General features: G+C 41.1%; 2 protein-coding genes across 2 annotated transcripts in view; one reads left to right on the top strand and one right to left on the bottom strand.

Moving 5' to 3' along the window:
* The window catches only part of RINT1 (RAD50 interactor 1), a 33,790-nt gene extending 15,366 nt beyond the window's left edge, over nucleotides 1-18,424 (top strand). The window contains exons 7-15 of the mRNA XM_055301109.1: nucleotides 769-925; nucleotides 2,759-2,869; nucleotides 2,967-3,192; nucleotides 3,891-4,028; nucleotides 7,020-7,219; nucleotides 13,308-13,522; nucleotides 15,963-16,143; nucleotides 16,216-16,334; nucleotides 17,869-18,424. Of these exons, the coding sequence (XP_055157084.1) occupies nucleotides 769-925; nucleotides 2,759-2,869; nucleotides 2,967-3,192; nucleotides 3,891-4,028; nucleotides 7,020-7,219; nucleotides 13,308-13,522; nucleotides 15,963-16,143; nucleotides 16,216-16,334; nucleotides 17,869-18,061 (1,540 nt within the window). The 3' untranslated portion in view covers nucleotides 18,062-18,424. The remainder of the gene's footprint in view (nucleotides 1-768; nucleotides 926-2,758; nucleotides 2,870-2,966; nucleotides 3,193-3,890; nucleotides 4,029-7,019; nucleotides 7,220-13,307; nucleotides 13,523-15,962; nucleotides 16,144-16,215; nucleotides 16,335-17,868) is intronic.
* EFCAB10 (EF-hand calcium binding domain 10) lies at nucleotides 18,148-25,820 on the bottom strand. Its single transcript, XM_055301110.1, has 4 exons — nucleotides 25,655-25,820; nucleotides 19,891-20,055; nucleotides 19,695-19,782; nucleotides 18,148-18,244 (listed from the first exon to the last, which is right to left on the bottom strand). Exons 1-4 carry the CDS (start codon nucleotides 25,761-25,763, stop codon nucleotides 18,208-18,210), a joined length of 399 nt encoding a protein of 132 aa, XP_055157085.1. The 5' UTR covers nucleotides 25,764-25,820; the 3' UTR covers nucleotides 18,148-18,207.
* Nucleotides 25,821-27,340: the final 1,520 nt, after the last annotated feature.

The raw sequence follows: 27,340 nt of genomic DNA, 5'->3' as shown, positions 1-27,340 counted from the left end.
TATTTTTTTTTCCTAGCGTGGATTCATGGCTAGAGAGTAGAACTTTTTGAAAGTGACCAAGAAACCAAATGGGCGTACTTGGTTTGGCCTTGATCTGTATATACCTATGGATGGCTGGATTGTTCTCTTTCAGAGTGATTTGCATGTGGGAACGGTGAGGGGTGAGGGTTCAGTCTGAAATACGACTGACTCAAGTTTACATCATGCATAGGTCTCTTAGGACAACAGAAAAAAAAAGGGCAGCTGGGAGGAGACCTTAGTAACTTAGTGTTAGTTAATTAATTAATATTTATTTATTTTTTTAAAGGTTTGTTTGTTTGTTTATTTATTTATTTATTATAGACATAGAGAGGCAGAGACACAGGAGGAGGGAGAAGCAGGCTCCATGCCAGGAGCCTGAAGCGGGACCAATCCCAGGATTCCAGGATCACGCCCTGGGCCAAAGGCAGGCGCTAAACCGCTGAACCATCCAGAGATCCTAATTTTTATTTTTTTACTTAGTGTTAATTTAATAAAGTGATTACTTAAATGTGTTTCCTTCCTTACTATTTTTTATTTTAGGAAAGATCAATTCTAATAACATTTTTTGTGCACTTTTTATTGTAATCATGTGCAGTGTAAAATTATCTGTATTACAATTAGTTTTACTTAGTATCTTATATATTTGTTGGAAAAATACATTGTGTATATATATACGTAGGTACATACGTGTGTATGTACATACACACATATATATACTTTTCTTTCTCCTTGACTCGACTATGTCAGAGATGAATTACTTACTGAGCCAAAACAACTTCCAGAAAAATACTGTCTCCCCGCATCCCCTTCTGTCATCCTGCCCATCCAGATTATGCTGACTCCCCTTCAGAAAAGGTTCCGGTATCACTTCCGAGGGAACCGACAGACTAATGTGATAAGCAAGGTATGCTTTGTCAACTCTGGCCCTTGGTTTTTGTTAATAGCAAATGTTAAGTGTTCCATACTTTCTCTGGTTTAAGTTAAAATCTGATTCCATTCATGTTTCTCTTCTCTAAAGAGCTAAATTCCTATTTTGTCAATGGCCTTGATAGATCTATTTCAGGACTTCTGTTGAGGGGTTGTCAGAATCGGCTCACTCATTAGCACATCATCTGACCAGTCTCAAGTTTCCCTGTGTGTGTGCTGTAGCATCTGTGGGGCACTTTTTACACCCGGCTCCCCATTTCACTGTGCAGATTGCTCCTTGCAGTTTATATCAGAAAGAGAAGCTAAAGTCAAAAGATAGTCAAGTATTAGCTTCTGAATAGATTGTTGATGCTAAAATGGTTTGTGGCTGTACAGGAATGATGGAAATGGCTGTAAGGAAATTATCACCAACATGTAGTTGGGGGGATTCTAGCCATGTATATCGGAGATATCGTTGAGATTTTTCTTTGACTTGAAAAACCATCAGGCATTTTTTAAAAATGAAATTTGATTGCATTTGTTGAGAACTAGAACTGTTGCCAGGGGGTGGATACTACCTTGTTTATCCTTGAGCTTTGCTACATTTAATGCAGCACAAGTGGGTGTGCGGGGGTGGGGGTTGATCACTGGCGACTCACACTAGGCATTGTATGTGCCATATATATAAATAAATGAGTTTATAGGCCTTACAGAATTTTAAAGAAATCAAAGGATAGGCAGTTGTTTGCACAGAATGGAGTAGAATGGCAATGGATTTCTGTGTTTGTTTTTTTTTTTTTTCCTGGTTCTTAAATTCAGCTTATTCTTTTGTACTTAATGGGTCTCCTCCTTTTTAGGATGGGGTGTTGGTGGAAAGAAGAGTAGAATCAATTAGTAAGTAGTAAGTGAGGCAAAGCAATAAACCTAAGGCTATAGAGAAGCAGGGAGAATTTGAGGTAAGAAAATTGTGAGTTATGTTGACTTCTTTGTAAAGTGTAGTTCCACTGTGTCATCAAGCCTAAACTCTACAGCCCCTGAAATTAGAGACATCCCTTATTCACTTTTGTATTTCCAGCATCTAGCACACAGCAGGGATTTACCACTCAGTGTTTTTGAGTACTTGTCCAACAAAACTTGGAAGGTGTGTAGGATCGGCTCTAGGGACAATTTAAAAAGCTGCCTACTTAGGTTTACTTTTCTATGATTACACCTGGTTGAAGGCATGTGTTGTTTTTCCTTAATTTACCTTTTCAAAAGACAGAGCAGAAGAAAATCAAGTTTAAAAGTTATTTTGGGCAGCCCAGGTTGCTGAGCGGTTTAGCGCCACCTTCAGCCCAGGGCGTTTTCCTGGAGACCTGGGATCGAGTCCCACATCGGGCTCCCTGCATGGAGCCTGCTTCTCCTTCTGCCTGTGTCTCTGCCTCTCTCTCTCTCTGTCTCTGTGTCTCTCATGAATATATAAATAAAGTCAAAAAAAAAGTTATTTGGGAATGTTATGGTCTAAACCCAATTTAAAGACCATGAGATCTTTGTAATGCTCATTATTTTACATATTTCCAAAGTGCTACATTTTAAATATATATGATATTGTAAATTTATGACTTTATGGACTTATGCCATGTTTGGGAATTTGTTGGGAATACCATACATTGTGTGGTTTGTGACCACACAAACCACCTCGAAGTTCAGAGTAGAAATTGTGTTCTTATACATAGTAATTTTCAACTAATTTTTATAAGTGCTGTGTGTATACAGTTAAATAGAACTGTTTAATTGTAACGTTCTAATTGGAATGATTTAAGAATTCAAACTGTTTTACTTCTTTCCTTAGCCTGAATGGTACTTGGCTCAGGTACTTATGTGGATCGGGAATCACACTCAGTTTCTGGATGAGAAGATTCAGCCAATATTAGACAAAGTAGGCCCTTCAGTAAATGCGAGGGTAAGAGACTTGGTCCTGAGCATTCTAGTTTTAGAGTTCTATGTATCCATGAATAACTTGTCATCTACATTACCTTATGCATATGTATTTCTTTTAGCTTGAATTTTCCCGGGGGCTTATGATGCTCGTTCTTGAGAAGTTAGCTGCTGATATACCATGTCTGCTCTATGATGACAATCTCTTCTGTCATCTGGTGGATGAGGTGCTTTTGTTCGAAAGGGAGCTACATAGTGTTTATGGCTATCCTGGCACTTTTGCAAACTGTATGCATATTCTATCAGAGGAAACCTGTTTTCAGAGGTGGTTGACCGTGGAGAGAAAATGTAAGTGTTCATGTACCCATAGGGTACAAAGAATTGTCTTCTTTTGTGGGTATTAATTTTTGGTGTTTTTCTCCACCAGCTCTGGGTAGAAACTAGAATCATCTGAATTTTTCTGGTCAGGGTTTACCAAGTTGCTTTATTTTCTTCCCATCAAACCAGTTTTCCTTAAATTTACACTTGTACTGTGCATGTTTCCAGAGGGCAGTAGTCAAGCCAGTAGGGTATACAGTTAACTGTTTTATAGATTGTACTACAGTATTTCTGTTCTTGGTAGCGCTGTTGGATATAGCTTGTCTAAGCAGTTTAAATATATATTTTTAAAGATTTTATTTATTTATTCATGATAGAGAGAGAGAGAGAGGCAGAGACAGGCAGAGGGAGAAGCAGGCTTCATGCCGGGAGCCCAACGCGGGACTCAATCCCGGGATTCCAGGATCGCGCTCTGGGCCAAAGGCAGGCGCTAAACTGCTGAGCCACCGAGGGATCCCCTAAGCAGTTTAAATATTTTGAAGATTTTGGGAAGGGGTAATGGGGAGAAGTCAAATCTTGTTCAACCCTAGAACAGAGCATATTAAATATAGTGCAACTGTTAGGAGGTTGTGAATTTATTTTTTACAGAAAAGTCATTATTCCAAAAATTGTGCTGAAAATTAAGAATGACTGTAACTACTTGACATACTCCTTTTTTGTGCTGTCAGTTGCTCTTCAAAAAATGGACTCAATGCTTTCATCAGAGGCTGCCTGGATATCTCAATATAAGGATATCACTGATGTGGATGAGATGAAAGTTCCAGATTGTGCGGAGACTTTTATGACGCTATTACTGGTGATAACTGGTAAGTAGAAATCTTTTAGGATATAACTTTGTTTTAAAGGTATTGATTTGGGATCCCTGGGTGGTGCAGCGGTTTAGTGCCTGCCTTTGGCCCAGGGCGCGATCCTGGAGACCCAGGATCGAATCCCACGTCGGGCGCCCGGTGCATGGAGCCTGCTTCTCCCTCTGCCTGTGTCTCTGCCTCTCTCTGTCTCTCTCTCTGTGTGACTATCATAAATAAATAAAAATTAAAATAAAATAAAATAAAATAAAATAAAGGTATTGATTCTGGGACGCCTGGGTGGCTCAGCGGTTGAGCGTCTGCCTTTGGCTCAGGGCGTGATCCCAGATCCTGGGATCGAATCCCACATCGGGCTCCCGGTGCATGGAGCCTGCTTCTCCCTCTGCCTGTGTCTCTGCCTCTCTCTGTGTGTCTCTCATGAATAAATAAAGTCTTAAAATTTTTTTTAAAAAGTATTGATTCTTCATATGGTACTTTTTCAAGTAGTTCAACAAAATTAGTATCATATAGTGGTTATTATAATATCTTTAAATGCAGTTTCTGTTTTGGTAGACTCTAGTACAATATTCTAGCTTTCAGGTTTTTAATAATTTAAAATCTTAGACATTGCACGGGCACCTGCGTGGCTCAGTCGGTTAAGCATCTGCCTTGGACTCAGATCATAATCCCAGAATCCTAGGACCGAGTCCTGAGTCAGGCTCTCTGCTTAGTGGGGATCCTGGTTCTCCCTCTCCCACTCCCCTTGCTTGCGTGCTCGCTCTCTCTCTCTCTCTCAAATAAATAAAATCTTAAAAAAAGAAAAGATCTTAAACATTGGTATATATGAGGGGGAAATTCCTGAATGGTTACAATAAAAACAATTAAATGAGAATTTAATTTTATTACCTTAATTCTCTTGCCATTCAGCTTAAGTGTCTTCAGTAGATTGACCTGAGTTTTAGATAGTTTTTTCCCTTTTTTTTTTTTTTTAAGATTTTATTTATTTATTCATGAGAGACAGAGAGAGAGAGGCAGAGACACAGGCAGAGGGAGAAGCAGGCTCCATGTCGGGAGCCCGATATGGGACTCGATCCCGGGACTCCAGGATTATGCTCTGGGCTAAAGGCAGGTGCTAAACTGCTGAGCCACCCAGGGATTCCTTATTATTATTTTTTTAACTCAGTTTTTAAAAAACAAAAACAAAAACTTTTTATAGGGAAATTTTCAAACATACACAAAAGTGATCTAATGTAATGAAACTTCAGGTATCTGTTACTAAAGTTTAAAAGTTTGAATTTAAAAAGTTTACATGGTTTTCTCCCCAACTTTTCTTTTTAAAAAAAAAAAAAAAGATTTTATTTACTTATTCATGAGAGACACAGAGAAAGAGAGAGAGGCAGAGACATAGGCAGAGGGAGAGGCAGGCTCCATGTAGGGAGCCTGATGTGAGACTCAATCCCAGGTCTTCAGGATCACACCCTGGGCTGAAGGCAAATGCTTAACTGCTGAGCCACCCAGGCATTCCACGCCCCCCCCCCCCCTTTTAAAGATTTTTCTTTACTTATTTGAGAGAGAGAGCATGAATGGGAGGAGCAGAGGGAGAGGAAGAGAGAGAGAATCTCAAGCAGACCCTGCACTGAGAGTGGAACCTGACTGGGGCTCAATCTCACCACCTTGAGATCACAACCTGAGCTGAAACCAAGAGTCTGACACTCAACCAACTGAGCCACCAGGCACCCCTCACCTATAAATTCTTAAGTGTATATCTCTTCTATTGTAGTTCTTCCTTCATTTAATTAATTAATTTATTTAATACATGTTTTAAAGATTTTTATTTGTTTGAGAGAGAGAGCATGAGGGGAGGGTGGGGGGCAGAGGGTAAGGGAAGTGGGGAGGAGTAGCAGGCTCCCCTCTGAAGAGGGAGCCCAACAGGGGGCTTGATCTTAGCACCCAGGATCATGATCTGAGTCAAAGGCAGATGCTTAACCAGCTGAGCCACCCAGGCATCTCCTCCTCCCGGTAAAAAATAAGTCCTCTTTTTGTTGAAGAAATGGGATGATTTTTGTACATAAAGATCTTTGACTTATCAGGGGCTACCTCCTGATAAACCTATTCAAAGTTCAAAATACTTTAGGTAAAAAAAAATGCATCTAATAAACCTAACTTATTGAACATCACAGTAGGTTTCACTTGCTCACAACACTTACATTAGCCAATAGTTGGGGAAAATTATCTAACATAAAAGCATTTATAATAAACTATTAACTATTTCATATAATTTATTGAATTATTTGCAAAAACCAGAATTGTTGTGTGGGTACAGCCATTCTGTGATGGCTGTAAGCACATCAGTTGTTTACCCTCTCCATCCCACCACAGCTGACAGAGTTGTGACTTGCTCCCACTTGCACCCAGGATCATGAGACGGTTGTACCCCATATTGCTAGTCTAGGAAAAGACCCAAATCAAAAGTTTGAAGTAGTCCCTATGAATGGGCATGGCTTTTGCACCATTGTGAACTTGAAAAATTTTAAGTTGAAGCATCATAAATCAGGGATCATCTGTAAGTTCCTCATGCCTTAAAAAAATTTGAGATGTAATTTATACACGTGAAAAACAAATCTGAAGTATACAGTTCAATGAGTTTTGACAAGTACATATACTTGTGAAACCCACACCCTTTTAAAGTTTAGAAATAAGTCCATATTTTGAATGGTGAAATTTTTTTTTAAAGATTTTACTTATTTTATTTGAGAGAGAGGGGAGAGGGAGAGAGGGAGAGAGGGAGAGGCAGACCTCCCACTGAGCAAGGAGCCTGATGCAGGGCTGGATCCCAGGACCCTGGGATCATGACCTGAGCTGAAGGCAGGTGCTTTACCAACTGAGCCATCCAAGTGCCCTGGTGATAGATTTTTTTTGACAAAGGCACCAAAGCATGTCAATAGGGAAAATCTATAACTGTGTTGTGGACAGAACCCAAACCTTCATATGTCTTGTTAACTTTCTCCACAGACAGATATAAAAATCTTCCCACAGCTTCCAGAAAGCTACAGTTCCTGGAGTTACAGAAGGACTTAGTAGATGATTTTAGGATACGGTTAACTCAGGTGATGAAAGAAGAGACTAGAGCTTCCCTTGGCTTTCGATACTGTGCGATTCTCAATGCCGTGAACTATATCTCAACAGTACTGGCAGATTGGGCTGACAATGTTGTAAGTTAATGTACTTTTATTAATTTATTTTAATATATATTTTTTAAGTTTATTATTATTTTTTTATTAATCTCTACACCCAGTGTGGGGCTTCAGCTCATGACCTTGAGATCAAGAGTTGTATGCTCTTCTGACTGAGCCAGCCAGGTGTTCTGTTAATGTGCTTTTATATTAAATAATAGAGTAGCAGTTTTCAGAGTTTTACCTTTTGAAATGTTGAATTTATGGCATGCAGAAATTCACATTAGGTAGAATAACGATGAGGGCAAACTTAGGGGATATGATTAAATTACATATTTTTCTCAACTAAGTCTCAAATGGTTAAATAATCTCAATTTTTTAATCATTGGAAAAGAAAGACAACCTTTCATGAAATAGTTGTCTATAGATTGAACCTTTTTCTTTAGACTTGGGAAATATTCATGTATGGTAATTACCATCTCAGCAAAAGCTAAGATTGAATAGTGCTTTCAAAATCAATAAAATCCAGGACTTTAAGGAAGATAAAATAAGAACATTTGAGGGGCACTTGGCTGGCTCGTTGGTGGAACATGTGACTCTTAGTCTCAGGGTCCTGAATTCACACCCCACAGAGATTACATTAAAAAATAAAATAAAATAAAAATAATAATATTTGATACATTTTGAATGCCTTCAAAACACGAGTACATAGAGGGGCACCTGGGTGGCCCAGTCAGTTAAGTGTCCAACTCTTGGTTTCCCCTCAGGTGGTGATTTCAGTGTTGTGAGATTGAGCCCTGCATCAGGCTTGGGATTCTCCCTCTGCCCCTCGTGCTTACGCTCTTGATCCCACTCTGTCTCTCCCTCTCTAAAATAAATAAATAAATCTTTAAAAAAGAAACAAAACATGAGTAAATAGAATAAAAGAGACTCCCATGTGCCCATGACCCAGGTTCTTAAACCAGTTTTTATTTAAGCCTCTTCTTCATCCCACACCCTTGATTGTTTTGAATATTTTTAAAAAAGATTTATTTATTTATTCATGAGAGACCCACAGAGAGAGAGGCAGAGACACAGGCAGAGGGAGAAGCAGGCTCCCTGCAGGGGACCCCATGTGGGACCTGATCCAGATTCCGGGATCACGCCCTGAGCTGAAGGCAGACGCTCAAACGCTGAGCCGCCCACGCATCCCTATTTTGACTATGTTAGATATGCTTCATGATAAATATTTCAAAATGTATCTCTAAAAGAATTCCTTTTAAAAAAAAACATAACCACAATACCATTATCACATCATTCAAAAGAGTTAATTTCTTGTAGTGGGAGGTATCTTTTAAATAAATCTAAAAATCAAAATCTTGGGTCTGGTTAGCAAGTATTATAAGACCTTTTACGTCCAAGAATTTTATTTATCTTTCTTTTTTCCACACAATTCTATGTGTTGATGGATTTGGTCTGCCTAAATATATTTTTTAAAGATTTATTTGTTTGAGAGAGAGACACCATGTGTGCGGCATGTGGACACAAGAGCTGAGGGAGGGGCAGAGGGAGAGAGAGAATCCCAAGTGGACTCCTGCCGATCATGTACATTGGGCTTGATCTCACAACCCTGAGATCATAACCTGCACTGAAATCAAGAGTTGGTTGCTTAGGGATCCCTGGGTGGCGCAGTGGTTTGGCGCCTGCCTTTGGCCCAGGGCGCGATCCTGGAGACCCGGGATCGAGTCCCACGTTGGGCTCCCGGTGCATGGGGCCTGCTTCTCCCTCTGTCTGTGTCTCTGCCTCTCTCTCTCTCTCTCTGTGTGTGACTATCATAAATAAATAAAAATTAAAATTAAATAAAATCAAGAGTTGGTTGCTTACCAGCTATGCCACCCAGGTGCCCCTGTATTTATTCATGTTTTAAAGGCATTCAAAGGGTATAAATATTATTATTTATATTTTATTTTATTTTTTTATGTAATCTCTACGTGAGGCTCAAACTGAGCCACCCAGGCGTCCACCTAAATATAATTATTAATTAGTAATTTCTGTTTACTCTTTTTATTAATCCAAGGAAAACATTGGCAATCAAGGCATTTCATAGCCAGATTTTCCAATATGTACTTCTAGCCAAAAGTGAAGAAGCTTAATTATAATTAGCCTTTATAGCCTTAGCATAGATTAATTCCTTTGGATATCTTACATTGGAATGATCTCAGAGGGTTTCCAGGAACTCCTTGGACAGGGTACCCTTGGGTTTGGACTCACTGTTCTATGATCATCTGTATGGATACAGAAATCACCTTGGGTTTTCACCAGTGTGTCCCATAAAGTGGGTTTCATGACAAGGAAGTATTAACGAAGAATTAATATGACCATAAAACCATGAAATACATATTAAATGGTTAAAAAAAAACCAACCGTACTGACATACATTATAAAGTATTATATGATTGTGTCATGAAATAAAAATAGGAAAGTAAAACAACAAAAAAACCTATAATTTTGATATGACTTAAAAATACCATTTATAAACAGTGGTAGATAAAGAGGGAATTGAAAAATTCCAGTGTAAAATGATTAGAAAGATGAACTAAGGATTGGTGATGTCATAGTATACCAGAAAACATAATTTCGATGTTTTACAGAATATTATAAATCTCTACAATTAATTTAAAATTATTTTTAACATTCCCTAAACATACAACCACCACCCACCTATTTAAATGGTTGGCTTTAATTTTCATTTATTCTTTCTTTCACCATTCTCGTTTAACTAAACCAACTTTTATACTTTTATCTATAAACCAATAATATAAATACAACAAAATATTCCACAAATTCCCAAAACACATAAAACACACAATCACCACACACACAAAACCTCATTTACAAAACTTACACCCTTCAAAACAAGATATTATCTAGGTTAGAGATGAGTGAGACTGAGAGGAGAATGCTCGCTCACACCTACTCACCTCTCTTTCATGATTTTGTTAGGTATATAGATATACTCTCTCGCTCTCTCACTTAGTATGAGATGAGATTTTCTTTAAGTTAATTAGTGAGATCTGTAGTGTCTAGGAGATATGATATTGAGTTACCCAAATAATACATAATTTAAATATTTATATAAGAATTATATCTTTATAAACTAAAAAATCTCGAGATAGCGACAGAGCTAGCTATATATTCATGTGTGGTGTGTGTAGTGTTACATCCTGCGACGTAGATGGTCATAAATTACATGTCTCTAACCCTTCCCTCTCTCTCTATGGAAATGATATTGTGTGTGTGTGTGTGCATTAAATGCACCAATATGATAAAACAAAATAGTTTTTTCTACATTGCTCTTGCATTGTAGTATGTAGATAGACAAGTTTGGTTGGGACTTACTTTTTTTTTGGGGGGGGACTTACTAATTAAAGCCTTTTTTTCTGCAAAAACATTAACTGATATCCATGTGCATAGTATCATTCTACTAAGATAGGAAAATAAGACACAATAATTATTTCATAAAATGAATATAATGTAGAGTATAAGCAATGCATTTGTTTATAAAGTCACGTAATTAGAATGCATTATTCATTGTGTACTTTCATATGTTGGTTTCCTCATTTTAGTAAGTATTTTTTTCACTCAGCCCCCATACTGTTCCATTTTCTGCTAAGCTTTGTCATAAAACAAATTGTCATTCCTGATTCTTGTGCCAGATGATCTAATAAGAGACTCATTCAAGGCCAGATTTTTAGCTTCAGCGAATTATTTGTGGAACATCATTAACTACTTTACTTGGTGCCATAGTCTGTTAACAACAGTGAATTGGCCATCATCTCTATCCTTAGGAAATTTATAATCTGATGCTGAATTAACCGGGTCCTTCTGTCAACAGAAGTAATTTAGAATTACTTTTCAAATCATGAAGTTCTTTGTCCTTGTATGTTATTATAGTTTAACATCAAAAATTATTTAACCATCTTCACGGTCCTTCAGTTTGTGAATGCTTAAAATAAAAATCATTAAAGCCCTTGTATTTCCTAGATAGAAAAAAGAAGAGTGGACAGAGTTCACCTTCCACTCATTTAGATTCTGCACTAATGGCTGACTATTGCCAGATTGTGCCAAGCCCGACATACTCAGCTCTTCAGAGTCAGGAATTTTTGAGTTGTAGGTGATAGAACTGGATTCGAGCTGGCCTGATTGGGGGTTGGAGGCTGGGCTGGGGAGGTGAGGAATTTGTGTAACTGAAAACATTAGGCTGCCCTAAACTCCTTCACTCCTGGCTTCATTCTCAGGCCAGCTCTGGGAAGTGTGGTCGCCGGTGGCTCCCAGCTCACATTATCCTTCCGCAGTCGCAAAAGGACCAGTGCCTCTTCTCAGATGGTTTGAGCAGAGAATACCAGCTCGGCCTCTCACATGTCCAGCCCTGAACAATCACTAGTGTGGCCACATCTGGTCCCCTGTTAATGAACGTTTAGGCTGTTTACAATCTTGCTAATTATCCATAGCATTATTTTTCTGTAGGGTAGAAAAAATACTTTTTCTGAAAATAATATGAATTCTACCTAAAATGCCATTGTAAAAAATTACATTTTAATTTTCTTAATTCTAGTAAATCTGATGCATTTATTACTACAATGATCAGTCTGTCTGTAGAAAAAATGAATACCCAGAGAAGTTAGCCATCGCACAAATGCAAATTAAAATCACAGTGAGAAGGAGCCCTTGGGTGGCTCAGTCGGCTGAGTGTCTCACTCTTGATTTTGACCTAGATTATGATCTCAGGGTTGTGAGATCCCCACATTGAGCTCCGTACTGGGTGAGGAGTCTGCTTGAGATTTTCTCTCTCCATCTCCCATCCCTCCCCACTACTGCTTGCACTGACACTTTCTCAACCTCAAAAAAAAAAAAAAAATCACAGTGAGATTCAACTAAATAGAAACTAAGATGTCTATAATGAAAAGATAATAATTATTAGTGCAGATGTGGAGAAATTTGAATGCTGGTACAGTCACTGTAGAAAATAGATCCTCAACATGGAATTTAAAAAAAAAAAACCATGGAATTACCATATGATCCAGCAATACTAGTCTTAGAGGTGTGCAAGAGAAATGAAGACGCACACACAAATGTTCATACAGTATTATTCATAAAGACAGAAAGTGGAAAGAATCCAATTATCTGTCAACTGACGAACGGATAAATAAAAAATATATAAATAAAATGTAAACACAATAGGATATTATTATTCAGCAATGAAAAGGAATTAAGTACAGATACATGCTACATTACAGATGGACCTTGAAAACATGCTCAGTGAAAGAAGTCAGACAGTCAAGTCGACAAAGATTAGTGGTTGCCTAGGGTTTGGGGGGTGGGAGGCACAGAGAAGGGATTGGGAGATGATGGTTAAGTGTGGGGTATCTTTTTAGGGTAATGAAAACAACTAGGGGCACCTGGGTGGCTCATTGGTTAAGCATCTGTCTTCGGTTCAGGTCTTGATCCCGGGGTTCTGGGACTGAGCTCCGTGTCGGGCTCCTTGCTCAGTGGGGAACCTACTTCTCCCTCTGCTTGCTTGTTCCCCCTGCTTGCGCTCTCTCTCAGATAAAATCTTTAAAAATGTTTAAAATTGACTAGTGATCAACACACAATTCTTTTTTTTTTATTTTTTTTTATTTACGATAGTCATACAGAGAGAGAGAGAGGCAGAGACACAGGCAGAGGGAGAAGCAGGCTCCATGCACCGGGAGCCCGATGTGGGACTCGATCCCGGGTCTCCAGGATCGCGCCCTGGGCCAAAGGCAGGCGCCAAACTGCTGCGCCACCCAGGGATCCCACAATTCTGAATATACACTTAAAGCCATTGAATTGTCCACTTTAAACAAATGAGATGTCGTGTGAATTATATTTCAAGCTGTTAGAGAAGAAGGATTTGGGGACGCCTGGGTGGCTCAGTGGTTGAGTATCTGCCTTTGGCTCAGGTGATCCTGGGGTCTTGGAATCAAGTCCGGTATCAGGCTCCCTGTGAAGAGCTTGCTTCTCCCTCTGCCTGTGTCTCTGCCTCTCTGTCTCTCATGAATAAATGAATAAAATATATATTAAAAAAAAGGTTTTACTGACTATGTTGACATATTTTTGCTTTCAGTTCTTCCTTCAACTTCAGCAGGCAGCACTGGAGGTCTTTGCAGAGAATAACACCCTGAGTAAGTTGCAGCTGGGACAGCTAGCGTCCATGGAAAGTTCTGTCTTTGATGACATGATTAACCTGCTGGAGCGTTTAAAACATGACATGTTGACCCGTCAGGTAGACCACGTTTTTAGAGAAGTTAAAGAAGCTGCAAAATTGTATAAAAAAGAAAGGTAAGTCCTTCTGTATTTTCTTACAACGCAACTTCCAAATCCAGATGATAAATAACTGTTTTTCTGAAATTATTCCAAGAAATAGAAGAGGAAGGAAAGCTTCCTAATTCTTTCTACAAGGCCAGCATGACCCTGATAACCAAAACGAGATAAAGGCACCTCAGAAAAAGAGAATTACAGGCCAATATCCTTGCTGAACACAGATGCAAAAATCCAGGTGCATCTTTACCACCTCAGGCTTCTCCATCGGGGGCACCTATAAAATACTATGAACCCAAACCCAACAACACATTAAAAAAAGTCATTCGCCACAATCAAGTGGGAAGAGTAGTTCAATATTTGCAAATCAGTGTGACACATTACATTACTAAGAGAAAGGATAACTATATGATCATTTCAACAGATGCAGAAAAAATATTTGACAAAGCACAACATCCATCATGATAAAAACCCTCAATGAAGTAGGTTTGGAGGAACATACCTCAACATAATAAAGGCCATATATGAAAATCCCACAGCGAACATCATATTCAGTGGGGGAAAACTGAAAGCCTCTTCCCCTAAGGTCAGGAAGAACATTAAGTATGTGTTGTTGACATGATACTGTATATAGAAAACCTGAGAGACTCCACCAACAAACTGCTAATAAATTCAGTAAAGTCACAGGATACACAATGTACAAAAATCTGTTGCATTTCTGTATACTAATAATGAAGCAGCAGAAAAAGAAATTAAGAAAACAATCCCATTTACATTTGCACCGAAAATAATAAGATACCTAAGAATAAACCTAACCAAAGAGGTGAAAGACCTATATTCTTGAAAACTATAACACTGATGAAAGAAATTAAAGATGTCACAAAGAAAAGACATTCCATACTCATGCACTAAACAAATATTCAAATGTCTATACTATCCAAAGCAATCTATACATTTAATGCAATCCTATCAGAATACAAGGGCATTTTTCACAGAGCTAGAACAATCAATCCTAAAATTTGTATGGAACCACAAATGACCCTGAATAACCAAAGCAGTGGGGGAGGGGAAGCATAGCTAGAAGCATCAAGATTGCAGACCTCAAATTATATTTCAAAAATAGAATTACCCTATGATCCAGCAATCGCCCTATGGGGTATTTACCCAAAGAATACAAAAACACTAATTCAAAGGAATGAATATAAAATTATGGATAGTGGAGTATTATTTAGCCATAAAAAAGAATGGAAAGAACGAAATCTTCTATTTGCAAGACCTGGATGGAGCTAGGGAGTATAATACTAAGTGAAATAAGTCAGAGAGGGGAGCCCGGATGGCTCAGCAGTTTAGCGCCATCTTCGGCCCAGGGTGTGATCCTGGGGACCCGGGATCAAGTCCCATGTCGGGCTCCCTGCGTGGAACCTGCTTCTCTCCTTCTGCCTGTGTCTCTGCCTCTCTCTCTCTCTCTTCTCTGTGTATTCTCATGAATAAATAAATCTTTAAAAAAGAAAAAAGTCAGAGAAAGACAAATACCAAATGATTTCACTCATGTGGAATTTAAGGCATAAAACAAATGAACATGAAACAGACTCTGAACTCTAGAGAACAAACTGATGGTTACCAGAGGGGAAGGTGTGGGGGAATGAATGAAATAGGTGGCAGGGATTAAGGAGGGCACATGTGATGAGCACTGCTGATTAAAAAGTTAAAAAAAATTGAAAGATGATATATGCAGTCACATTTCTAAGGTATCCAGATAAGCAGCGTTTGGCCATTGGTATCACAAATTTTGAACTATTTCGGATGGAAAGCTTTCTAAAATATATTAATACATTCTTAATTGGAATAAAGTGGTCATAATTTCACCGTCAGATGGATCTGTAAATACAGAGAACTGGTGTATGATGTGGGGTTGGGTGGCCTGTCAGCCATGTACCAAAGCATGGTGCTCCTGTAGTGTTCTGTGCATGCCTGGTACGCTTTATCCCACCCTTATGGTTCTGTGTGGAAGTTGGTTACCTTCGCCACGCCATGTCCTCTGTGTGCGTCTGTTCAAGCGGAGTCCCTGTCCCACAGACTATTTATAATCAGTTTGGAAGTGTTTTCAGTCCCTGGTCTTTTGCTGAAAATCAGATTATGAAGTTAGCTGATGTCTTAAATGCTAATACGGGTTACATTTTGCCTGTTTTATAATGATTCAGTAAGTCACATTAACATAGGGGATTAAAAAAAATACTATGTGTCATCGTCATCGTCACATAGGGAGTATTTAATACAGAGATAAAGTATAAATATATTTACTTTCTGAGACAGCTTTTTGTGCTGGCTGTACATTGTTTCTCATCCAAAGTGCACTTCCCTGAATTTGAAAGGATTTGTTAAGTCTTAAAACACACCAAGTTTTGAGAATCTTTCCTAAACCTTAATGTTCCATGAGCCTTGCTGCCTTTGTGTCTTCCAGGTGGTTGTCCTTGCCGTCCCAGGCCGAGCAGGCGGTGATGTCGCTGTCCACCTCAGCCTGCCCACTCCTGCTCACGCTGAGAGACCGCTCACTGCAGCTGGAGCAGCAACTCTGCTTCTCCTTATTTAAAATTTTCTGGCAGATGCTTGTGGAGAAGCTGGACGTATACATCTACCAAGAAGTGAGTAAGAGCAGGCTGCAGTCCGGGCTGTGACGATAAAGGCAGCTGTTACATGACTGCTCTTTGTTGCAGATCATCCTTGCTAATCATTTCAATGAAGGAGGAGCAGCTCAGTTGCAGTTCGATATGACGCGGAATCTGTTCCCCCTGTTCTCCCACTATTGCAAGAGACCGGAAAATTATTTTAAACAGTAAGCTCAATATTTAACCATGACTGCTAGTGTATCAAGTGTTTATAGAGGAGGTGGATTCTTTTTTTATAACAATTCTTGGGTTCTAGTGATGTTTGGTGGGATAAACAGAGCATCAATTAAAATTTTAGGACATGCACTGTATACCCAGATAATCCAAGACATGACCCATGACCCCCTTCCTCTATTTAAATCAGAACTGGTTCTAAATGATGTGTTGGGCTTTTTATTTCTTGCATTTAGTTTAATGCTCCTGTTTGCCTTTATTTTTTATTTTTTTAAGATTTTATTTATTTATTCATGAGAGACACACAGAGAGAGAGGCAGAGACATAGGCAGAGGGAGAAGCAGGCTCTATGCAGGGAGCCCGACGTGGGACTGGATCCTGGGTCTTCAGGATCACGCCCTAGGCTGAAGGCAGCGTTAAACCACTGAGCCACCTGGGCTGCCCTTGCCTTTTTTTGTTTGTTTGTTTTTAGATTTATTTATTTACTCAGAGAGAGAGAGAGAGACAGGGTCAGAGACACAGGCAGAGGGAGAAGCAGGCTCCATGCAGGGAGCCCAATGTGGGACTGGATCCCTGAACTCCGGGATCACACCCTGAGCTGAAGGCAGACGCTCAACCGCTGAGCCACCCAGGCATCCCATGCTATTTGCCTGTTACTGGAGAGAGAAAATGCAACAAGTGCAGTTCTTCCATACTCAATAAGTATTAGAAATTAGAAATATGCTTAGTACCTAATAGTATGCCAGGCCTGAAGAAAATTTGTTTTCTTAAATATTTATTTTTTTTTGTTTTTTTTTTTTAAAGATTTTATTTATTTATTCATGAGACACACACAGAGCGAGAGACAGGCAGAGACACAGGCAGAGGGAGAAGCAGGCTCCATGCAGGGAGCCCGACATGGGACTCGATCCAGGGTCTCCAGTATCACACCCTGGGCCAAAGGCGGCGCTAAACCACTGAGCCACCCAGGCTGCCCAAATATTTATTAATTTTGGTTCAAAGCATAACTTTATGTAAGAAAAATTCTTAGTATTTTTAGAAATTGATTTAAAATTTAAATTATTGGGGGCAAATTTGAGATTATAGAACATTCTTTTAAAGTTATTGTAAAACAAGATTATTTTTGCTAATTTTAGTTAAGCTATCTGAATTTTTTTTTCTTTTTCTTTTTTTTTTGGTTTCTTCTCTTTCCATATTCTAATCTAGCACAAGTCTTAGCTACATTTAATAGGTTACTATGTTAGTATCAATGTTATATTTTGGGTGGTAATAGATACATATTGAAAACAATGATCCTATTACATTACAGTAATCTAATAAAATATAAACACTGTATAAATACATAGTCCTAATGTGTTAAAAGAGCCAAATAATAATCCGTAAGTATATTTTATAGAGGACAATATGGACTAGCAGTGTAGGGAAGCTGTTTAGTTTCTGAAAATGACTACATTATGGAATAATGTGGATGATATATATATATATCGGATATCTCATTTCCCTCCTGCCTTTTTTTTCCCCCCACAGTGTAAAAGAAGCCTGTATTGTTCTGAATCTGAATGTTGGTTCTGCCCTACTTCTGAAGGATGTCCTGCAGTCAGCTTCAGGCCAGCCCTCTGCCACAGCCGCATTAAATGAAGTTGGAATTTATAAACTGGCTCAACAAGATGTTGAGATTCTGCTTAATTTGAGGACAAACTGGCCTAACACTGGAAAATAATGCATCATTTTTTGTTTTGGAGTTTTGGGTTTTAACAAAGAGGAAGACAAATTGGATTTCAAGTTAAATGACGATGTTCTGAATTAATGAAACTGGACAGTTGAAAACTTTACGGAGAATCATTTAATCTTGGACTTACAGTGTAATTAAAATGATGACCATATTTCCTCAGTCCTCTTGTTCCTAAGAAAACAAAAACAGAAAACTCAGAAGCCAGGAAAATGCAGAATAATTGCATTTAGAAATACATGTCTACTGAATAAGATACAAGAGCAGAGATAATAAATTATGACAAATTTTCATCCTATGCTAATTAAGGGAAACTTGTAGATAAACACAGCAAATAAATTTTTAAAAAAATCACTTTAGAATGCATGTTTATAATTAGAAGTTCCTATCTGGCTTGGAAATTCACTGTATTTCCTATAAGAGAACATGAGATGGTGACTAAAATAGAATTGATTTCATTTTTCCACAAATGTCCTTATATTTGTTCTTCCTAGGGGCGCCTGGGTGGCTCAGTGGGTTAAACATCGGACTCCTGCTGTCAGCTCAGGTCATGATCTCCGGGTCCTCAGATCAAGAACCAAGTTGGGCTCTGTACTCAGCAGGGAGTCTGCTGGCTCTCCCCCCCCCCCCCATGTGCTCATTATTGCTCTCTCTCATAAGTAAATTTTTAAAAATAAGTAAAGAAATAGGGCAGCCCAGGTGGCTCAGCGGTTTAGCGCCGCCTTCAGCCCAGGGCCTGATCCTGGTGACCTGGGACCAAGTCCCATGTTGGGCTCCCTGCATGGAGCCTGCTTCTCCCTCTGCCTGTGTCTTGGCCTCTCTGTGTCTCTCATGAATAAATAAAATCTTAAATGAATGAATGAATAAAATCCTTCCTAGTTCCATTCCATATGACAGTGGGCAGCCTTTTCTTTTGGATGAAACATTTCAGGCCAGAGTACTGTGTTTCAGTCCTTCCTCCAGGGTAGTGATGGGAACTAAACACTTTTTAATATTTATGTAACTGGCAATGAAATGGGAATCTTAAGCTTTTTTTTCTTCCTACTTTTCCATTGCTTTGGACTCTAATGATTTCTTTTCTGCCTGTGTCTCTGCCCCCCAGCCCTGTCATAAATAAATAAAATCTTAAAAAAAAAAAAGATTTTATTGGTTTATTCACAGGAGACACAGAAATGCAGAGACATAGGCAGAGGGAGAAGCAGGCTCCATGCAGGGAGCCCAATGCGGGACTCAATCCGGGGACTCCAGGATCCCGCCCTGAGCCAAAGGCAGGTGCTGAAACATTGAGCCACCCAGGCATCCCTATTACTCCATATTTTATAGAGATTTTGCAACTAGTGTCTTGGGGTCAAAGTTTTTCTGTAGTTCTAGCAGCCTGGGTCTTCTCTACCTCATTTTTTAAGAATTGCCAGGCTTTCCCATTGAGAAAAGAATGAAGCTGCCCCCCGGAACTTCTAATTCCAGACTTTACTGTCACTCCTTGCTTTCTAGACAGGTGAAAGTTTCAAGGCAATGAAATGTTTGCCAAAAGGTAGGAACTTCTGTTTTAAATTACTTTAAATTACATTGTACTTCAAAATCATGTCATACTATTTAAGTATCAGTCATGTAAAAATAAACTTACACTTCAGCTCTGAATTTATCCAAAGTTATTATATGTCCATCATCTATTAAAACTTCATCTTTATTCAACAGACCCAGGGTTTTCAGGGCTATAAAACCACAACGAGAAGAAAGGAAAATTTATAAGCATTATTTTCAACTAGGGAAAGTTATGGAATGAGTGCAAACTATTACTTCAATTGGTAGATGATACTGACCTTCTTTGTACTGCACAAATGATATGGTGCCTTTACTTGAAGTGTCCATCATCTCAAACATAGCCACAATGTTAGAGTGATCCATAAAGAAAGGAAAGGCCACGCCTGTTATTTTGGCAATTCTCAGTCGTTCCAATATAGATATTAAATACTCTCTTGGTTTTTCTGTAAAAGAATAGTTTCAGTTCTTTCTGATATAAAATTAAGATCTATCACAAATGGAAATAGTCCTTATTAAATAACTATGTTCAAGGTACTAGGCACTGGGTGAAAACCTTGCTTACATGAAAAACAATACATTAAACACATATAGAAAGTGCTCTATCCCAAATATGGGACCTGGGTATTTTTTTAATTTTTTATTATTCTTTAAGAAATTCTATTGATTTATTCATGAGAGACACAGAGAAAGAGGCAGAGACATAGGCAGACAGAGAAGCAGGCTCCCTGGGGGGAACCTGATACAGGACTCCATCTCAGGACTCCAGGATCATGCCCTGAGCCCAAGGCAACGCTCAGCCGCTGAGCCACCCAGGCATCCACTGGGTATTTTTTAAAACTGCTCAGGTGATTCTGATTTACAGACAAGTGTCAAAAACCAAAAGAAATAAATTTTTAAAAGTACAGCATGATGCAGGGAAGGTGGCCAGCGAAAAGAAAGGATAAAATGTAAATAAAAAGAGACTCTTAAAAAAAAATAAAAAAAAAGAGACTCTTAGATTAATATAGTTTTCCATTAGGAAGCATAAATGTTCACTTCAAACACAAAAGCAGTAATTTGAATAAATAGGGTATCTCTCATTTAAGCAATAGGAAAGATAAAAAAAAGATCAATCCGTTTTCCAGAAATAATGCAGGTGGAAGCAGCTGCAGAAGGCGCAGCTTTTTAAGCAGAAGATGGAGCAGCTTAAATATGAATGCCACCCACTACACACACACAGTGATTATGTATTTCTTTTAAAAACTTTTTCTTGGGACGCCTGGGTGTCTCAGCAGTTGAGCATCTGCCTTCGGCCCAGGGCGTGATCCTGAGGTCCTGGGATCGAGTCCCAAGTCGGGCTCCCTGCAGGGGGGCCTGCTTCTCCCTCTGCCTATGTCTCTGCCTCTCTCTCCGTGTTTCTCATGAATAATAAATAAAATCTTTAAAAAAATAAAAATATAAAAACTTTTGAGAATTTTATAAATTTATAAAAGTAGGAAAGTATAATGAACCCATCAATCACCTTTACTTAAAATCTATGGCCAGTTTCATTTCATCATCATCTCACCCAGGTCCCCTCCTTCCTGTACTATCTTGAAGTAAATTACAGTGATAATATTCATTAATAAATATTTGAGCATATACCTCCAAAAGGTTAAGGACTTCTTTTTTTTTTTTTAAAGATTTTATTTATTTATTCATAGAGACACAGAGAGAAAGAGAGGCAGAGACACAGGCAGAGGGAGAAGCAGGCTCCAGGCAGAGAGCCCGACATGGGACTCGATCCTAAGGTCTCCAGGATCAGGCCCTGGGCTGCAGGAGGCGCTAAACCGCTGCACCACCCAGGGATCCCCTCAGTTCACTACTTTTTAAGGACAGGGTAAGTAAATAATGTTAATGGAACTTGCGGTGTTTCTCTGATGAAGGATTTTTACTGTATATCCTTCATACCGCACGAGATGTTATAATGTTTATGTCTGGAATCTATACTCTGCCTGCATCTCAAAATATTTTGAAAATGCTTACAACAGAAATAATAAAGGTATTAACGTTAGGGGCACCTGGGTGGCTCAGCCAGTTAAGCGTCTGCCTTCGGCTCAGGGTCATGATCTCAGGGTCCCGGGATGGAGCCCCACATGGGACTCCCTGCTCCTTGGGCATCTGATGCTCCCTCTCCCTCCGCCTGCCTCCCTCTGCTTTGTGCTCTCTCTCTTTATACCTGCATATCTTTTTAAAAAAAGATATTAACTCCAATAATTTTTTATTTTTAAGTGATCTCTCTATCCAACATGGGGCTTATACTCACAACCCCGAGAATAGGAGTTGTGTGCTACACAGACTGAGCCAGCAAGCCACCCCAAAAGATTTAACTTTTTAAAACAGGAAGGGAGGTGCCTGGGTGGCTCAGTTGCTTAAGCATCTGCCTTGAGCTCAGGTCATGATCTTGGGATCAAGCCCTGCATCAGGCTCCTTACTCAGCGAGGAGTCTACTTCTCCCTCTCCCTCTAACCCTTCCCAGCCCGTGCTCACTCACTTGGCTCCTTCAAATAAAAAAATATTTTTAAAAATTAAAATAAAAAAATAAAGAAATAAAACATGAAGGGAAGATCCAAATGTTACTATCCACCTAAGTTATTATATAAAAGTCAGCTGATAATGACAGTTTTCCAAGGGAAACAAAACCTCAAGTTAAACATCTTAATAATAGCTAATATTTATTGAGCCCTCACTACGTGCTTGGTATTCCACATAACCAACACTTTCCTAAGACCCACAGCTAGTATAAGTCCAGGCAGTGTGTTCCCTAAAATTTGCAGGCTTTATCATACTCTGCTAACTGAAATATGGGAAGCACTGGACTACCCAAACCTACTCAGCTATGATAGTCTCTAGAGTTTTCCACCTCTATAACTCTCAAAGATATCTTTTTTTTTAAGATTTTATTTATTTATTCATGAGAGACAGAGACACAGGCAGAGAGAGAAGCAGGCTCCATGCAGGGAGCCCGATGTGGGACTCGATCCTGGGACTCCAGGATCATGACCTGAGCCAAAGGCAGACGCTTAACCACTGAACCACCCAGGTGTCCCTCTCAAAGATATCTTATCCTCACTCAGCAGCATCTTTCATCTGGGTTACAACTGTCTCCTTTTTAAAAATGAAATTCTTTTTTTTAAATTTTTTTTTTTTTATTTATTTACGATAGTCATACAGAGAGAGAGAAAGGCAGAGACACAGGCAGAGGGAGAAGCAGGTTCCATGCACTGGGAGCCCTACGTGGAATTCGATCCCGGGTCTCCAGGATCACGCCCTGAGCCAAAGGCAGGCGCCAAACCGCTGCGCCACCCAGGGATCCCTAAAAATGAAATTCTAATTTTATGAAAGGCCTCCCCTAAGTATTTATACTGTCTCCTTCTACAGCACAGAACTGTCACTAGGGAGTGACACATTTTCCTACCGAATGACTTCGGATTATGTTAGGTTTTGCTGTTAAATGAGTTATGAAAATTTGTTGGTTTTCAGAGCGTTTACAATTTTGAAGTTGAAGATGAAGGATTGTAGACCTGTCCCCTCAACAGCAGGAATGCAATCAAACTGTGTGGTCTTATTTTCCATAAACCCCTTACAGTCCAAGGTTTTCAAACTGGGATACATGTCATAATGCCAGAGGTTTCATAAAGAGCCAAGAGAACATACATAGTGTTTCCTCCTGAGAATGAATCATATCGAGGTGAGAAAAATGTGACGTTTATAGTAAGAAATGGATAGATCTGTAGGAGAACAAAACTTGTAAATTTTTAGGGTAAAACAAGTTATTCCAAAGAAACTTGCTAGTAGCATCAGGCTAAGGTCTGACACCAAAAGTACAAGTCCTCTCTCTTCTGCTCCTCAGGGGATCCGGGCAGGGAACGTTGAGACGCACCGCCCTGTACCTGGGACGCCAGCCAAACCCTCCTTGGCTCTTCCTCAGTATTTCTTCCCCCGTGGTTTGCCCTGCCCTCCCCATCCTCTTTGGAGTTTGCAGAGATGTCTCAAGAAATTTACACTGTTACAGGAGGTAAGGTAACAGCATCTCAGTTTCTTACAATGATAATTATTTAAATTCTGAATGTGATGGGATTGTGTTATTAACCGTGTATCTGCTACCAGACTTCCCCTTCCTATTCTCTGCTGAGAGAATGTGTCTTTATCTTAGATTCTCTTTTCCCCATCATGCCTTCCACAGGTTAATTCATCTTCCACAGGTGAGTTCAAAACCTTTTATGTTAAAAGGAAAAAATGAATCCCTGAGATACTACATTGGTTGACATCAGAAAGAGCTTGAGAGAAGGAGGCCAGGAAAGAAGCAGGAGACAGAAAAAAAAAAAAAAGAATCTACAAATTAAGACCACAAAGTACCTACCAGCACAGTGGATTAGGAAAAAACAAAGATGAACCCACTTCAAGGCACATAAACATTTAGAACACCAGGGATAAAATAAAAAGACAATCCTAAAAACTTCCAGAGGAAGAAAAAAAGTCTTAAACACGTCAAGAATCTGATGATATCTTGACATCAGACTCTTCAGAGCAGCAGTGGCAACTAGAAGACAATGGTGCAATGCCCTCCAGATTCTGAGGGCAATATTCTCTAACCAGGAATTGTATCTACCCTAGTTATTGTCATATTTGAGTGTAGGCTGACACATTTTTCAGATAGGAGTTCTCAAAATATTTACCACTCCAGTGAAGCACACTCTCAGGGAGCCATATCTAGAGGATATGTTCCCCTAGAGGAAGAGGGAAAAAAAGCAAAAACAGAGGACGACCCAAGACCATAAAACAAACAGGCTGTAAGCACAGGAGAGAGGTGAAGAGGATTAGTGTCAGAGAGAGGGAAACCCCTGAAGTCCGGCCATCCAGCAGGGCGGCTGAGCCATCGGGCCAGCTGGGAGCCGAGAACAGAGAGCTGGGGGATGCGCGAGGGTGGGGAGTTCCAGATGAATCTCCGTTCCTACTGAGAGGAGATCTCTGCTTGGGACAAAAAAGAGGATATTGATGAATCAGTGGTAATGACACAGAAAATGTAAGTAAACATTTAAGGGGCAGCCCCAGTGGCTCAGTGGTTTAGCGCCTGCCTTCAGCCCAGGGCCTGACCCTAGAGACCCAGGATCAAGTCCCACATCGGGCTCCCTGCATGGAGCCTGCTTCTCCCTCTGCCTGTGTCTCTGCCTCTTCCTCTCTCTGTGTCTCTCATGAATAAATAAAAACCTTAAAAAAAAATTTTTTTTTTAATGTAGTATTATTAACTTCAGGGAAATCAATAAAGGACATAATCCGGGATCCCTGGGTGGCGCAGCGGTTTGGCGCCTGCCTTCGGCCCAGGGCGTGATCCTGGAGTCCCCGGATCGAGTCCCGAGATCGAGTCCCGCATCGGGCTCCCTGCAGGGAGCCTGCTTCTCCCTCTGCCTGTCTCTGCCTCTCTCTCTGTCTATCGTAAATAAATAAAAAATCTTTAAAAAAAATAAACCTCGTAGGTACGCTTTTATAAATCAAAATGAAACATCTGCTGGAGGACGCCCGGGTGGCTCAGGGGTCGAGCTTCTGCCAGCGGCTCGGGTCGTGACCCCGGGGTCCCGGGATCGAGTCCCGCGTCGGGCTCCCTGCCTGGAGCCTGCTGCTCCCTGTGTCTGTGTCTCCGCCTCTCTCTGTGTCTCTCGTGAATAAATAAATAAATTCTTAAAAGGAAGAAACATCTGCTAGTTGCCAGGCAGAGGGATGTTATTCATTATTATTCATTTATTATTTCTCCCCCGCGCGCCGTAAGATCGGTACTTCCTCCCCATCTTCCAGAAGCGGAGACTGGAGGCAGGCCGCCCCCCCGGCCCCCTCCCCCGCCGGGCCCCCGCGCTCGCCCGCGCCCGGGCCACGCCAGCCCCAGGAGAGGAGGCCTGTGACGGAGGCCACGGCGCCGGCCGAGACGCGGGCGAGCGCCGGGCGGGGGTCCCGGGAAGGGAGCCGGCGGCCGCGCGGGAGACCGGGCTGGGGGGAACCGAGCGCCGGAGGGGCAGGCAAGACTCTCACCAGGCCGGAAGAAGAGCAGAGCGCTGGTGAGGTAGCTCAGCAGCTCCATAATCCGATGTTTCTCCAAATAACTCCTGGCCTCCAGCTCCCGGCTGCCGCCCGCTTGCATGGCGCTGCGTGGGGGCGTTGCTAGGCGACCGGGCGGCGTCGCGGCCGGCGGGCTCCACCCCCTCCTCCCGGCGCGGTCGGGTGACGCGCCTCCGGGAGGGGGCGACCCCGGGCATGGAGCGAGGAAGCCAAGGCGGCGGGGGCGGGGCCTCGCCGCGGTGTGGGCGGGCCTCGCTGTGTGGGCGGGGCCTCGCCGCGGTGTGGGGCTTTCGCGGTGGTGTGGGCGGGGCCGTGTGACGTGGCGGGCCTCGCGGTGGGGTGGGCGGAGCCTCAGGGCGGTGTGGGCGGGGCCTCGCGGCGGGGGCGGGGCCTCACAGAGGCCGCGGCGACAGTGCGGAGCCCCCTGAGGGCGCACGGGCTGGCGGCCGCGGGCTGGGCCTAATGGCCTTTTCCTGTTTTTGTCTCTAGCACCCAGCTCGGAACTTGTTGATCCGGTGAATGAGACCTCGGGGTCTAATAACAGGATGAACTGATAACAGAGGGGCTTGTGTAATTGCAGGGGGTGCAGTGGAGAGGACCCCCTGCCTGCAGCACAGCGAGGGCCGCGGGGCGGGAAAACCGCACTTTCCTCCCCAGATTGTGGGTCCGGAAGGATGCTGGGATCCTGAGCTGGATCCTGAGCTCCCACCTCTGCTGCTGGCCTGACAGAGACCCTCGGGCAGGAGAGGGAGAGCCGCCGAGTAAGACGGGGTGCAGGTGCGGGGAGGCCGCCACGCAACTGCTGCTGTGGCTTGGAAGCTAGACTCTAGGCTGGGACTTCGGTCCCAGAGGCCCAGGCTCTGAAGTCTGAGCTATCCCTCAACAGGCACTTCAAGGAAGGAAAAGACAAATGGCCAATAAACATCTGAAAATATTCTCAGCCTCTTCAGCAATCCTGTAAACGAATTAAAACTCCAAGAAAATGCCGTTCGACCGAACCGGACTGGTAAAAGGAAGGTGGATAACATCGAGGGCTGGCGAGGATACAGACAAGACGGTGATGTTGGGAGCGTAAATTAGAACATCCACTTTGGGAAAACTATTTGGAATTATCCTGATGATACAAGCATGTTTCTGTGCTATGGCCCAGAGGCCCCTCCTAGAGCAGCTCTTGTCCAGGTGCGCCAGGATGTAGATCCAAGGGGGGTCACAGGCTGTTCATGACAGCAAACACTGACAACAGCCCCCAAGTTCATCAAGAATAAATGGATAAATGGATTAGGGGCGCCTCAGGGGTTGAGCATCTGCCTTTGGCTCAGGGCGTGATCCCAGAGTCCCGGAATCGAGTCCTACATCGGGCTCCCTGCAGGGAGCCTGCTTCTCCCTCTGCCTGTGTCTCTGCCTCTCTCTGTGTGTCTCTCATGAATAAATAAATAAAATCTTAAAAAAATACAATGGATCAAAAAAACTATGGTATATTACCAATGGAATGCTGTAAAGCATTGCAACAATGCATTGTACCTACCTGCAATGATATAGGTGAATCTCAAAAGCATCTTATTGTCTATTGTCTCCAGAATACTGCTATAGAAATCAATTTATATAAAGCTTAAAAACATACAGAACTAAATAATATATTCTTTACAGATTATAACATAT

The sequence above is a fragment of the Nyctereutes procyonoides genome, unplaced genomic scaffold (assembly GCF_905146905.1).
Source record: "Nyctereutes procyonoides isolate TBG_1078 unplaced genomic scaffold, NYPRO_anot_genome, whole genome shotgun sequence".
Classification (NCBI taxonomy): Eukaryota; Metazoa; Chordata; class Mammalia; order Carnivora; family Canidae; genus Nyctereutes; species Nyctereutes procyonoides.
This window is presented reverse-complemented; position numbering and strand designations above follow the sequence as displayed.

Bases quoted from the DNA above. Each gene is read 5' to 3' on its own strand.
- EFCAB10 (XM_055301110.1), bottom strand. From the start codon at position 25,763: ATGCAAGCGGGCGGCAGCCGGGAGCTGGAGGCCAGGAGTTATTTGGAG. The intron at 20,056-25,654 runs GTGAGAGTCTTG...ATTCTTTTACAG, and splicing joins TCTGCTCTTCTTCCGGCCTG to AAAAACCAAGAGAGTATTTA. The intron at 18,245-19,694 runs GTAAGTTTATTT...TTGTTTTCTTAG, and splicing joins GATAAATTCAGAGCTGAAGT to GAACAAGAGGACTGAGGAAA.